General features: G+C 52.0%; 3 protein-coding genes across 3 annotated transcripts; 1 reads left to right on the top strand and 2 right to left on the bottom strand.

Moving 5' to 3' along the window:
- Window positions 1-421: 421 nt before the first annotated feature.
- On the bottom strand, window positions 422-4,712 carry BDQ94DRAFT_157899 (C2 domain protein; the record flags this gene model as incomplete). The annotated part of the gene is made up of 5 exons (XM_026768834.1): window positions 422-1,315; window positions 1,374-1,958; window positions 2,010-2,478; window positions 2,536-2,721; window positions 2,776-4,712. 5 exons carry the CDS (start codon window positions 4,710-4,712, stop codon window positions 422-424), a joined length of 4,071 nt encoding a protein of 1,356 aa, XP_026628720.1.
- A 407-nt stretch (window positions 4,713-5,119) lies between these two features.
- BDQ94DRAFT_139052 (uncharacterized protein) lies at window positions 5,120-6,398 on the bottom strand. The gene is made up of 4 exons (XM_026765353.1): window positions 6,343-6,398; window positions 6,140-6,262; window positions 5,756-6,067; window positions 5,120-5,693 (listed from the first exon to the last, which is right to left on the bottom strand). The coding sequence occupies exons 2-4, from the start codon at window positions 6,260-6,262 to the stop codon at window positions 5,664-5,666; spliced, it is 465 nt and encodes a 154-aa protein (XP_026628719.1). The 5' UTR covers window positions 6,343-6,398; the 3' UTR covers window positions 5,120-5,663.
- A 283-nt stretch (window positions 6,399-6,681) lies between these two features.
- On the top strand, window positions 6,682-12,325 carry swr1 (putative SNF2 family helicase/ATPase (Swr1)). The gene has a single exon (XM_026774963.1). The coding sequence runs from the start codon at window positions 6,874-6,876 to the stop codon at window positions 12,010-12,012; it is 5,139 nt and encodes a 1,712-aa protein (XP_026628718.1). The 5' UTR covers window positions 6,682-6,873; the 3' UTR covers window positions 12,013-12,325.
- The last annotated feature ends 204 nt before the right edge of the window (window positions 12,326-12,529 follow it).

Raw genomic sequence — 12,529 nt, 5'->3', positions numbered from 1 at the left:
TTGCCGGACCCGAGATCATATCCCAGCTTACCATGGTCAATTGAGGTAAGATCTCCTGCTATTCCAATCCTGGCCTACGATCATGTCATGAATAATCGGTCATGGCTGCTGATTAAACGATTATGCTATTGTAATATCACGCAACTTCCCAATCGACGTCCAACCGTAGGCTCAGCGCTCCCTAAAGTGCAAACAAACTAGATTTGGGAATCATCACGTCCATATCAAAAAAAAAAAAAAAAAAAAAAAAAAAAAAAAAAAAAAAAAAAAAAAAAAAAAAAAAAAAAAAAAAAAAAAAAAAGAAAGCAAGAGAAAGCAAGCGAAATCAAGGCCAAACAATGCCACATAATGCTGAATCGCAAAAGTGAAGAAAATCAACAAGTACATAGAAGAACGCCACGAATGTTTGGTCTTACTACCTTCATCGTCGCCCCAGGGTCCCCGTCATTCTTCCTCCAGCTCCTGCCATTAGACTCTGCTTTACAATGGCATCTGCAGCTGCGGCAGCTGCCAGTCGCTCCTTTTGCCGGCTGCGATCGCGCAAGTAACCCGCAGCTTCGGGACGCATCCGCAGAATCCGCAGGATCATATCGTCATTCGGCTCGGCCTGCGCCTCCCGCCATTTCTCCTCCTTCATCTTCTTCATTGTGCCAAGGTTGCGTGAGAGCATGATACTCTTAGCACGACGTGCACTGGGGACACCCAGCATGCTGCTAGACCCTGCAGCACCCAGGTGTGGTGGCGCCGAGGTCCGGTTCTTGTTAGCCTGCTGACGAGAGATTGTCGCAGAGGCCATCCTTTCAGAAGTGCGGATCAGTTGTTCAGTAGGCTCGAAATAGAAGAAGTTCAGGGTCTGGATCTCGTGGTATTTGGGTGATTTCAGGATATCGATGGAAACGCCATTAGCTTCGCCCGTCTCTTCGTCAATGGCGTGGAAAAAGTTGAGAAGAAGCACGAGCCAGCGTGAGACAACATCCACCTCTTGCATGGTGAGGGGCTTCTGGTGAGAGGGCTTGTCGGACAATGGGGGCACCAGCAAGCTCTCGATCGTGGCCAGCACTTCCTTCCATAAACGTGCCATGACCATCTTCATGGCTTCCGAGGTGAGGGTCTTGTTCATAATTGCAAAGTTATCATTGAAGTAGTCAAAGAGAGGAGTCAGCGCATTTTCCACGTCTGCATTCGATGGGGTGGCGGTGGTGGATTGCGCTCGATTGCGGTTCAGGAAGTTGGATACGCTCGAAATACTGAGCCCGCGCGACAGCAATGATTTTAGCGTCCGACGCGATAAACAGTGACTAATGTACGCGGAAAGCTGCGAAGTCGATGTTAGCAACAGCTTTAGAGGTGCTCCATTCGGTCTGCTATCTTACCTTTTCCGTGATCTTGCGAGTCATGTCTCTTTCCGTCCGCTTCAACGTCCGGAACGCCTTGCCAAAATAGAACTGGATATCGTCGCGTTCTCCCTCCATGCTCACGCGAAGCAGCAGTCGGCCTTGGGTATCTAAGTCAAGCCAATACTCCCTTGGTAGGAAGTCGCTGAAGTGGACCGGGTCAAGCTTGATAGAAGTCCGTCCCACATAGTCATGGTCTCCGACTGCATCCCAATCCCAGATGGTGGCGATAATGTTAACCGGGCCTTGCGTGGTGATGTCAACAGCATCGTCCCACCGCGGATTGAGATTGTTGTAGATGATGCGAGTCTTGGCTATACGTTTCTGATATTCGTCGGCCAGCACGACGTAGGGATCGCTCCCTCCGTTCATGTCACACGCCTTCAAATCTTCTGCTTCCACCACCTTGACGGTGAAAACATATGTCGTAGACTTGCGAATCTTCTGGAGCTGAGGCTGAGCATGTCTTGCGATGACCTCTGCACAGCCATCCACATTGACCTCGTTTTCCAGCTTGTCGAGCTGCGATAGGGCATATTCGACATTGTTCAGCTTGACCAACGACTAGAATTCTTCATTAGTCAGGTAGACACACGCATTGTCGAACGAACGTACCTCAGGAAAGAACTGAAAGGGTTCGATCTTTTCTTTGCTCGTCCATGCTTCCTTGGCCAGCTGCATTATCCTCTCTTGAGCGGTTTGGTTCATAGCCGCCTCCTGATCGGGCGAAAGCCGATCCATCTCCTTAGCGAACATCTGCTCCAGGGACTCACAATATCTCGCCACTCCGCTCCCAATAGACCTGGACAAAGCCGTCATAAACTTGGCGTACTGGAAATCATCGTCCCACTCGAGGGAGATCATCTGCTCTACGACTTGGTTGAAGGAGCGGAATATGTCGATCACAGACACACTGTGTCGATTTTCCTCCGGAACCACTTCCATCATTCCGTCGTCTCGAACGGCGAAAGCGTCTTGTCTGACTGCCTGTTCAACCCAATCTGCGACTTTCTTGTCGGTTAAGCGGATCCACCGCCAAACGAACTCCTCCATCAGGCCTTCGATGTGGAACGGAAAGGGGACACTGCACGCGCAGTTAGCACCGATGCGTTGCAGAATGGTCACTGGTCCAGAAACTTACTCAGGAAGGGCCTCCTTGAAAAGATGACGCACATCCGCTAGCTGCTTGTACAAATCGAAACCATCTTCAATGTTGGTTTCCTCACCTCTCACTTTCTCCATTTCAATGATTCTGACCACCATTTCGTGGGCATCCTCGGAGAATATCGGGAGGACGTTTGAAAGTAAGATGAGATACGGGTTGACCCTAGGATTCAGTGAGCAAGCAGGGATATACGTGCTGAGTTGGAGGTTTGCTTACCCCATAATCTCTGGGTTTTTCCGGTAACGCTTTTTGATCTTCTGCGCAAGTTTAGTGATGGCATCGCAGAGCTGGATAACATGGTCGAGCTCCCAGGATTCCGGCTGGACTGGAATCAGCTGCCCCAGAAGCTCCTGATACTTCTCAGTCGCTTTCTGTGCGAGCCCGTCCTGCACATATGAGCGGAAGCGCTCGATGTCCTCCAAATCTTCGGTGTAGTTGGGATCCATTTCAATATGATTCTCCAGTACGTACATCACCGGACCGATGGGCCGAGGTTTTCCTTCGTAGCAATCCATCATCACATCATACAACTCCCGTAGAAGAGCTTCGTGAAGGGAGGAAAGTATCTGCTGCATCAGCAGAAGGTCATGAATCGTCCACCTATGTCTTTCATAAAGAACAGAAGCGATAAAGCTACTCCGCCTCTTACCCTCTGCAGACGGCGATTCTTTCACGAAAGTGAAAGCCGAATCGAGTGTATTGAGATCAATTTCGTTATCCACAAACTTGGATCGGACAACATCCAGAAACAAGACTATCCTGGAGAAATTCGGGATTCGCCACCGAAGACAGACCTCATTGAGGAACTCCGACGACTGCTTTGAAAATAGCTTCATTGATGGGACCTCTGATGACGCTTGTGTCGCCTCAATCTCGCGGTCTTTCAGGTCATGGCTCAGAGTCTGAGCCAGAATAAACTTGTACATAGATCGGGGATCCTGAGGTATGTATGTATACGTATCGGACTCGTCTGAAGGCTCACTGCCGTCATCACCTAAGGACAGAGAGCTGAGATCCAGCGACTGATCTATGACATACGACGATGGCCTATCGGAGTTCGTCCTTGACAGCTCCCCCGCCGGATCCTGGTCACTACCATTCGGGTTGAACTGTGGAAGCGCACCCCCTGGGGTGCTTTTGGCGAGTTCCGGGTTCGACTGCACAATGGCAAGCATCATCTGCGACAGATCAGGACCTTCATTCTTCTTCCAGAGTTCATACGCATCCTCGTTCTCGAAGTCTTCCCGAGACAATGTTTTCCGAGTCTTGAGGTTTAGGTGGGCCTGGTAGGCTTTCAGGTCTTGAAGAGCCGCCTTCCCGGTCCAGGTCCCTTTATTCTTATCTATGTCTGCCTGAACCTGGCTCAAATTCACGTCAAAGATCCTTGCCACATGCTGCACAAGTGGCATGTCCTTGATATCGTGACTTAAGGGAGCAACAACTTCCACAGTAGTAGCGCCGTTGGTCTGCACAAGATCTTGATCTTGGGAAAGTAGTTTGTTCTCTAAGACCGACAACCGATTTGCCAGTTCAGGTCGCTCCTTAGCCCAGTCATGATCCTTCAGAATGAGAGCAAACAAGCGAACGAAAAGCGCCACGTGTCTGTCTACCATGAGCTTCCAGTGGTCATCTTCGGGATCCTTTCCTTTGCTCAGTTCCTTGGTAGCATTGGAGTAGAAGATGAGGACGAGGTCTTCCGCCCGCCGGTCCTTCTCCATGCGCTTTTTGAACGATTGGTCCTTCAGAGTATTGAGAAAAGCAGCGAATGTCCTCACGACCAGCGTATCTTGATATTCTTTCCGCTTCTCTTTCCCGATCAGGACACCTGTCAACCTCTTTTCCAGCTCCGCGATGAACCCATGGGGGATGCGAGTGCTCTTCGAGTCTCGCACCAGGGAGAAATCGCTCATCAGATCATGAAACGAGGTGGAAGCCCTCTTAGGTTTCTGGGGGACCGGTACATTTTGTACACGACGCGAGCGAGGCTGCAGGAGATGGGCGAGGTAGGCTACCCGGAGAGCGTAGTTGTAGGCAGTCGACGAGTTGACGGGCCGCCTACGGGACCCCGAGAGACTGCGCGAATGGCGGGATTCATTCTGAATGCTGTTAATCCGTCGGTTAACGCCTCGGGAATGAGTAGATGCCGTCGACATGAGCGGGGAGTTAGCAAGTCAGAGTTCTATCCGGGTCTTGCTGTGTTTGGGTTTCGGGGGTGGTATTGCGAGGGGAGTAAGGTGCGGCGGGCGGGACCATGGATGGATAAGAGGGAGTCGCTCGCGATCAAACCACCAGCATCAGCTGGGGGGAGAAAAGGGAAATACCACGCAGAAGAGTCTTGTCAAGTGGTCTCAATTCCTAGAACCGAGGGAGAGAGTCCAGACTGCGTTGTGGAAAGGCCTGGAGAATGTTGGCGGCTAGAGAGATCAGGTAGAAAGGGGTGGGTGTGGATGTTGTTGGTGGTGGTTGGCCTGGCTCTGCGGTATCTGAAACAGAAAAAAGCTCCCGAGTCGACTGACGTAGTAGGCGTGGGTTTGAGTCGCACCATCGCCAACCGCCGAACCCCTGTTCCAGAGAATGGAAATATTCGACCCATCTGAGACATGCACCCAGGGAGTCATTCAGACATTTCTACCTCTCGCATTCCATACCCGTAGGCATGCTGTGACTACTTTCGCGATACTGACCGCTTAATCTACATCCCGCTGGGCCAACTGGAGAATCGCACGTCCGCTACTGAGATCGTGCTGTAGCATGGTACAGCAGTGCCATCACTTAATGTAAATTCAGTCTCATGCCCTCCTCTTCGTTCACAGTATCCTCACTTGTTCTCGCTCCCAATTGCCCGTCTAAGACTTTGCACCCATGTCGCAACAGTTCTTGCAGGTAAATTGCACTCGCACTCGACATTCTACTCCCGTCGTAGGTGGAAATGCAGCGTAAAAGATTGCCAATGGGATCGGAACCCGGATATTAATCCCGCAAATCTGATCGCCGGGGATGGCCCTTCCCACAAGCACCAATTCGAATAACCGATATCCATGGACGCCGATAGAAGAGAACTCGTATTGTAGTTATTTACACACCATGCAGAGAAATAAAATCGATCACCAGCTAGCCTCGTTGGACTTGCGAGCCTACATCTCGTTCGTTAGCACACAGCCTAGCCAAAGGTCCATAGGACGGGTCATTGACGCACCGGAGCAGCACCCGGACCACCGAGCTCTTTCTCCAAGCCATCGGGATAGGTCTTGGGAACGCTGGGCTTGTCGGGGTAGAACATGCTGACGACACCGCACAATCCCAGGAAGGTTACGACGAAGGCTCCGACCTGGAAGAGACCTTTGCGAGCCGTGACGTGGGTATATTGTTCGGGACTGAAGACACCGAGAATTTCGTTCTCCTCGTGAACGGGCTCGCCAAAGTTCCGTCTCTCCTGCTTGTCCCACCAATCGCCGTAGGGATCTCTGAAGGCGCGCTTAACACGGGGAGGGTTCTGGTAGTTGTTGTTCTGTAGGCCGAAACCGAGCGGTGTCAATCAACCGAGGCAGTAAGCAATTGGAGTTCCTAGTACACATCCTACCTGCAAAGGATCGTCCACCTCCGCAGCTTTGAGACTCCGGACCTGTGAGAATGAGGCGCGAGGCACGGTGTAGCGGGCGGCCACCTGAGGCAGGCGGCGGGTCAAGATTCGTTGGGACAGCATCTGGCAATCGCGGTTAGCAATAGGGTCAATGCAGCGAAGAGCCAAAGAGGGAGGGATAGAAAGAGCTCGGAAGTACTAACTGTTTCTTGCTGTAGAGAATTGGGGGGGAATTGAGGGGAGGTGAAGTCAAGGGATGTGACCGGAAGGCTCAGACGGCCATGGGATGAAGTGCAAACGACTCGATGACGGGATTTGGGAGGTTGTGATTGGCTGGAGTGGCTGTTTCTGCCTGAGGCGACAAGGTAGCAATGAACGGTACGGTAAAGCTTCAGTACCAAAAATACTCAATAATACCCAATGAAATGCCCGTCCAGTTCGGTATTGGGTCCTGAGGTTCATGGCAGCAACTGCTTACATACACGGCATCCCCCCCCGTACTTGCAGCGTCACTGTATGAATGAAAAAACCACCTCTCCACGCAATCTTGCCATCCCCGTGGTTTTTCGTCTACCCGTCACGCCCTCGTGCCGATAACTATGCCAAATTTCTGGTGGCATACTGACTCACTTACCGCTACCCGTTGATGCCATTTTCCCCTCATTTGACCGCGTCCTCGTTGGGAAAACTGGGGTCAGCTGTGCACAGGGCCCCTGTCTCCGTGGTTACAAGACATGCAAAACGGCAGCCCGAACGGAATCTCTCATCAAGATGAACGCGTGACCCCCAACCTCGAGGGCCTTCCGACCGACCTGCCTGCGTCTGAGCCTCCGATCGAGTCGCTGAGCCGGGATTCGACCTCTGCCGACCTCAAAGAAGAAGACGGTACTACGACCGCAGTCGACCAGCTCGAAGGACCTCCTTCTAAGAAACGAAAGCTCGCCGGTCCTTCCTCCTCTCGTCGCTCAACCTCCCGTCCAGCATCCCCCCCGTGGAAAAAGGCCGGCGTCGATGGTCCGACATCTTTCATCCAAGATGGGAGGCGTAAGTCCTCTCGCGTTAACGCGATCCCGCTCCAGTTGCAAAGTCCATCCGAGAAAAGGAGCACGCGCGGCGCTCAGAATAAGGTCATAGGCCGGAATGTTTCCGGTGCTACGAAGGGAGTCGCGTCGTCTCCGTTGTCGATGTCCCCGCCTCAGCCGGAGCCAAATGGGAGGTTGGCTGGTGGCAGCGCCGCAGTCAATGGTTCCCCAAGGAACGCGACCACCAGAGGGTCGGCCAGCAGGCGCCACCAGATCTCTCAGTCACCAGCTCCCAAGCAATCTCATACGCGAACACGATCTTACAGCTCTGGTACGGCGCGTCGATCGTCGAATATTGGCACCGCTAGCTCCACTCGCTCACATCGTTCCTCTATGAACAACGTTTCGACGACTATGGCAGAGACCGGTGAAGGCGATTTTGATAATGCAGAAGGTGATGAAGAATATGGCCAGCAAGCGCCACGGCTACGGATTAAGGTCAAAAGACCACCCATCGGTATCCAGCATCCAGGCCACGTTCTAGCTCCGCGGAAGTATGGCTCATTCAAGGAATGGTTGGAGAGTGATGACGGGCGAATAAGGGATCCATCCGTGCTCACACCAGTTGACGCACTTGAGGAGGCTCTTAAGAGGCGTCGAATAGCTGTGGCAGCTGAACCGGGCGGACTGTTAAGTCCAGATGTCTGTTCTGCATACTTGCCCGAGCAACAAGAGGAACCTCCCCAGCAATACTCCCACCAAGACCATTTGGTCGCGCACGCTCTCTATTTCAAGAAGCTTCTCGACCAGGAACACAGACGTCATCGAAATACGGCCAAGCTATTCGCTCAGTGGTGCGCGGATGCGTGGCGGAAGCGCAATAAGGATCCGGAGGACATCCTCCGGGAACAGCAGGAGGAAATGCGTGGGAAGCGCAAACAGCTGGCTAAGGATCTCCAGAAAATGTTCGACCTTGCGCGAGCGGAGGTGGATCGGATGCGCCTGGCACGCTGGGAGGAGGAGCGGAAGGCTGAAGATCAGCAAGCTCTGGATCGTGCTATCAAGCAATCTACAATGCTTTTTGAGAAAAGACGCATGGAGATTCTCGGCGAAGGTGGGAGCGACGCACCCGATACCAGTGATGCAGAACAGGAGGATTCGGATGAGCTTTCGGGTGGTTCGGAAGATGAAGACAATATGTCGTCGACCGATTCAGAAAGTGAAGATGAAAATAATGTAGATGATGACGAAGGCTTGACAGCAGAGGAACTGCGGTTGAAATACGCTAATTTACCCAACACCAACCATGATTCTGACCACGAGTCCGTGGTCTCTGATGCTACAGCATTTTCCGACGAGAGTGACACCTCAGAAGTTGATCGTTCTGTGGACCGTGCTACTGAGTCTCTCGATCCATCGGCAGAGGTGCAACCAGAGCTTGAAGATGTGGATCCCGTGCTCCTGGACGACAGTGAAGACGAGTCCACTGATATGGATGATGATATGGGCGATACCGATGAGGATGAATCTGACGAGCCCGACTCCGATGCAGAGAGTGATGGACCCGGGCTATTAGGTTTCTTCTCCTCCAAGGACATAGCAACGAACTATGGCGGATCGCAGAGCGATGTTGATGGTGGAGATAATGCCATTATCGACGACTTAGATACCAAACTAGCATCGGCTGGGGAGGATGGGGAGGAGGAGGAAGAGGAACCGGAAGATCCTGATGAAGTCTCCCTTGTGCCTAATGGACCGACGCTAGAAATGTCGATACTCAATGATGAAGAGGAAGCCGTTTCTGCGCCCGAGCCTGATCCAGCCCCGACGTCCCCTTCTGCCCCCGACTCCGCTGTTCATTTAACTGCTGATGCTGAGCCAAAGGCTGCTGTTGAATCTGCGTCAGAATTGACTCCCGCGCCTACTCCAGCCGCGGACAAAACACCTGATGTTGAGATGACAGACGCCAGTTACAACGGGGACGCAGTTCTGCCCGACGCATCTGATGCAGTGGCTCAGACTAACCCCCATGAAGAGCATGAACACACCCGCCACGAAGCTTACCAAAGCGGCGAGCCCTCAAGTGAAGCATCACCGGGCACGCTCGTCACCAAGCCATCGGAGCCCGAATCCATCTCCTCGTACGAAACACCGGAGAAACACCCACAGCCCAGCGAATCCCCTGCTCCCGGATTGAAGACCCCGGTGCCGCACCTTCTCCGAGGCACTCTGCGGGAGTACCAGCATTTCGGTCTGGATTGGCTTGCTGGCCTGTATACAAACCACATCAATGGCATCCTGGCAGATGAAATGGGCCTCGGTAAAACAATCCAAACGATAGCGCTTCTGGCGCACTTGGCCGTGGAGCACGAGGTTTGGGGGCCACACTTAGTCGTCGTGCCTACTAGTGTGATTCTCAACTGGGAGATGGAGTTTAAGAAGTGGTGCCCCGGATTCAAAATCATGACCTATTACGGAAACCAAGAGGAGCGTCGACAGAAGCGAAAGGGCTGGATGGATGATACGAGTTGGAATGTGTTGATCACCTCTTACCAACTAGTCCTCCAGGATCAGCAAGTCCTAAAAAGAAGAAGCTGGCATTATATGATTCTTGACGAGGCACACAACATCAAGAACTTCCGCTCGCAAAGGTGGCAGGCACTGCTCACTTTCAGGACACGAGCCCGACTCTTGTTAACTGGCACACCGCTTCAAAACAATCTGACTGAACTATGGTCGTTGCTATTCTTCTTGATGCCCTCTGATGGCGATGAGGAAGGGATCGAAGGGTTCGCTGATCTCAGGAACTTTTCTGAGTGGTTCCGACGCCCCGTGGAGCAGATCTTGGAGCATGGCAGGGAGACAATGGATGATGAAGCAAAGCGAGTGGTCACCAAGCTTCACACTGTACTCCGACCCTACATTTTGCGTCGTCTCAAAGCCGATGTGGAGAAGCAGATGCCGGCGAAGTACGAACATGTCGTTTATTGCAGACTCTCGAAGCGTCAAAGATTCCTCTATGATGGCTTTATGTCTCGCGCACAGACCAAGGAGACGCTTGCGTCTGGAAATTACCTGTCCATCATCAACTGTCTAATGCAACTACGGAAGGTGTGCAATCATCCCGACCTCTTCGAAACTCGGCCCATATCTACGTCGTTTGCCATGTCTCGCTCTGTGGTCACGGAATACGAGATCAAAGACCTTCTCGTCCGTCGGCGCCTATTGTATGAGCATCCACTCACCAAGCTCGACCTTGATTTCCTCAACCTAGTACCCATATCCCGAGAAGATATTTCTCGGCGGTTGGCCGATGACAGTACCCGTCTCATGGCTTATGGTCCCTTCAACACGCTCAGGGAACGCCAGTATCACCGTACCAACTGGCAGATGAGCTTCGATGGTACCACGGTGCAGTCCACACTAGACGCTCTGGAGAATGAGTCCAGGAAAAGGAGGATGGCAGAGCTCGAGAGATGTCTTTATTTTGAGTCAAAGCGCCATGGTCGTCGTCCGGTGTACGGATCAAGTCTCATCGAATTTCTCACGGCCGACAGTAAGCAGCGGCCCACCGCCAACGGGCCCCTACGGAAACGCTCCTTAGCCGACTGGCTGTCGAGCCAGTCGTCAGTCCTCGCATCGATGATCTTGTCCATTGAAGAACGGTCCCAGGCAATGGACGGTTATGTTCAGAGATTCGCTTGCGTTACCCCTGCTGCCGTGGCGACTGGTATCACCGAGGCTGCCCTGACTCCCATAGAGACGAGGTATCTCACGAAGAAGGAACGGTTCCCGCCATACGACCCCTTTCACGAGGCACAGATGCGTCTTTCGATCGCTTTCCCCGACAAGAGACTTTTGCAGTACGACTGTGGCAAGTTGCAAAGACTCGATAAATTGCTTCGGGACCTCAAAGCGGGTGGCCACCGAGCTTTGATCTTCACCCAGATGACCAAGATGCTCGACATCTTGGAACAGTTCCTTAACATTCACGGACACCGATACCTCCGTCTAGACGGTACGACGAAAGTTGAGCAGCGTCAGATCCTTACCGATCGGTTCAACAACGACAACCGTATCCTCGCATTTATCTTGTCCAGTCGTTCCGGTGGTCTGGGTATCAACCTCACAGGTGCTGACACCGTCATATTCTACGACCTAGACTGGAACCCCGCGATGGACAAGCAGTGTCAAGATCGTTGTCACCGTATCGGGCAAACACGCGACGTGCACATCTATCGATTCGTCTCTGAATATACCATTGAATCAAACATCCTCCGTAAAGCCAACCAGAAGCGCATGCTTGACGACGTCGTTATCCAAGAGGGAGAGTTTACAACGGATTACTTCACTAAACTAGACGTCCGCGATATGATTGACACTGAAGACGTCCTCGAAGGTCACGACGAAGCCAGCGCAGCCATGGATCGGGTCCTCGAGAACCGCGTCGCAGCCAGTTCACGTGTTTTCGAACAAGCCGAAGACAAAGAAGATATCGATGCGGCCAAGAATGCACAAAAGGAATTGGAACACGCGGACGACGGCGACTTCGACGACCGCACACCTGGCCAAACCCAGGCCGGCACACCGCTGGCAACTGGGCCCATGACCGGGCCCGATGAATCAACAACAGCGAACACCACTCCCGGTCCACAATTACTCACCTCACCGCAGGTGCATGCGGTCGACGAACCCGTAGACGTCGAGCCCCAACCTGGCCATATCGATAATTACCTACTACGGTTTATGGAGTGGAATATGAAGGACGAACCACTTGTCTTACCAGCGGATAAGAGCAAAAAGAAGTCCAAGAAAGGCAAGGAGCACCGGCTCCGTAAAAGGCGTCGTTGATATAATTTAAATGGGGCAAGATAAGTTCCATGCGGCACGCTATGGGAATGGACGGGATCGGTGGAATGAATGTATTGAGAGGCTAACGACTGGACGATCGATCAGGACTGGTCGACGTCTCTATGTAATTGTATTCGCATGATGATATTTCCTTCTGCTTAAAATCTCTCTTCTTTATATTTTCCCTTGCCCTTCGGTTAAGTCTCTACTATCTGTCCAGTGCACGCATTGGAATGACTACTTTATTTACTTTATTTTCTTTTGCCCCCTTTTTTGCCCCTCTCCTCCTCACATCTCGATAGTGGACAGTGATGGAAAGTATCATTCGGACTAGTGATTAGCGGGCGTTTTTCTTTGAATGTGCGTGTGTCTGGGGACGATAGAATCACCTTTCCTATCCTCTTTTCCAAAAAGACGAAGAGAAAGATGAATACTTTGTACACGGTATATCCTCGCTTTATTTCTGTTCCTTCTTCTATCTCTTAAATGTCACTCCATATGTACTTGATTATGATGG

This window comes from Aspergillus welwitschiae, assembly GCF_003344945.1.
Source record: "Aspergillus welwitschiae strain CBS 139.54b unplaced genomic scaffold BDQ94scaffold_8, whole genome shotgun sequence".
Lineage (NCBI taxonomy): Eukaryota > Fungi > Ascomycota > Eurotiomycetes > Eurotiales > Aspergillaceae > Aspergillus > Aspergillus welwitschiae.
This window is presented reverse-complemented; position numbering and strand designations above follow the sequence as displayed.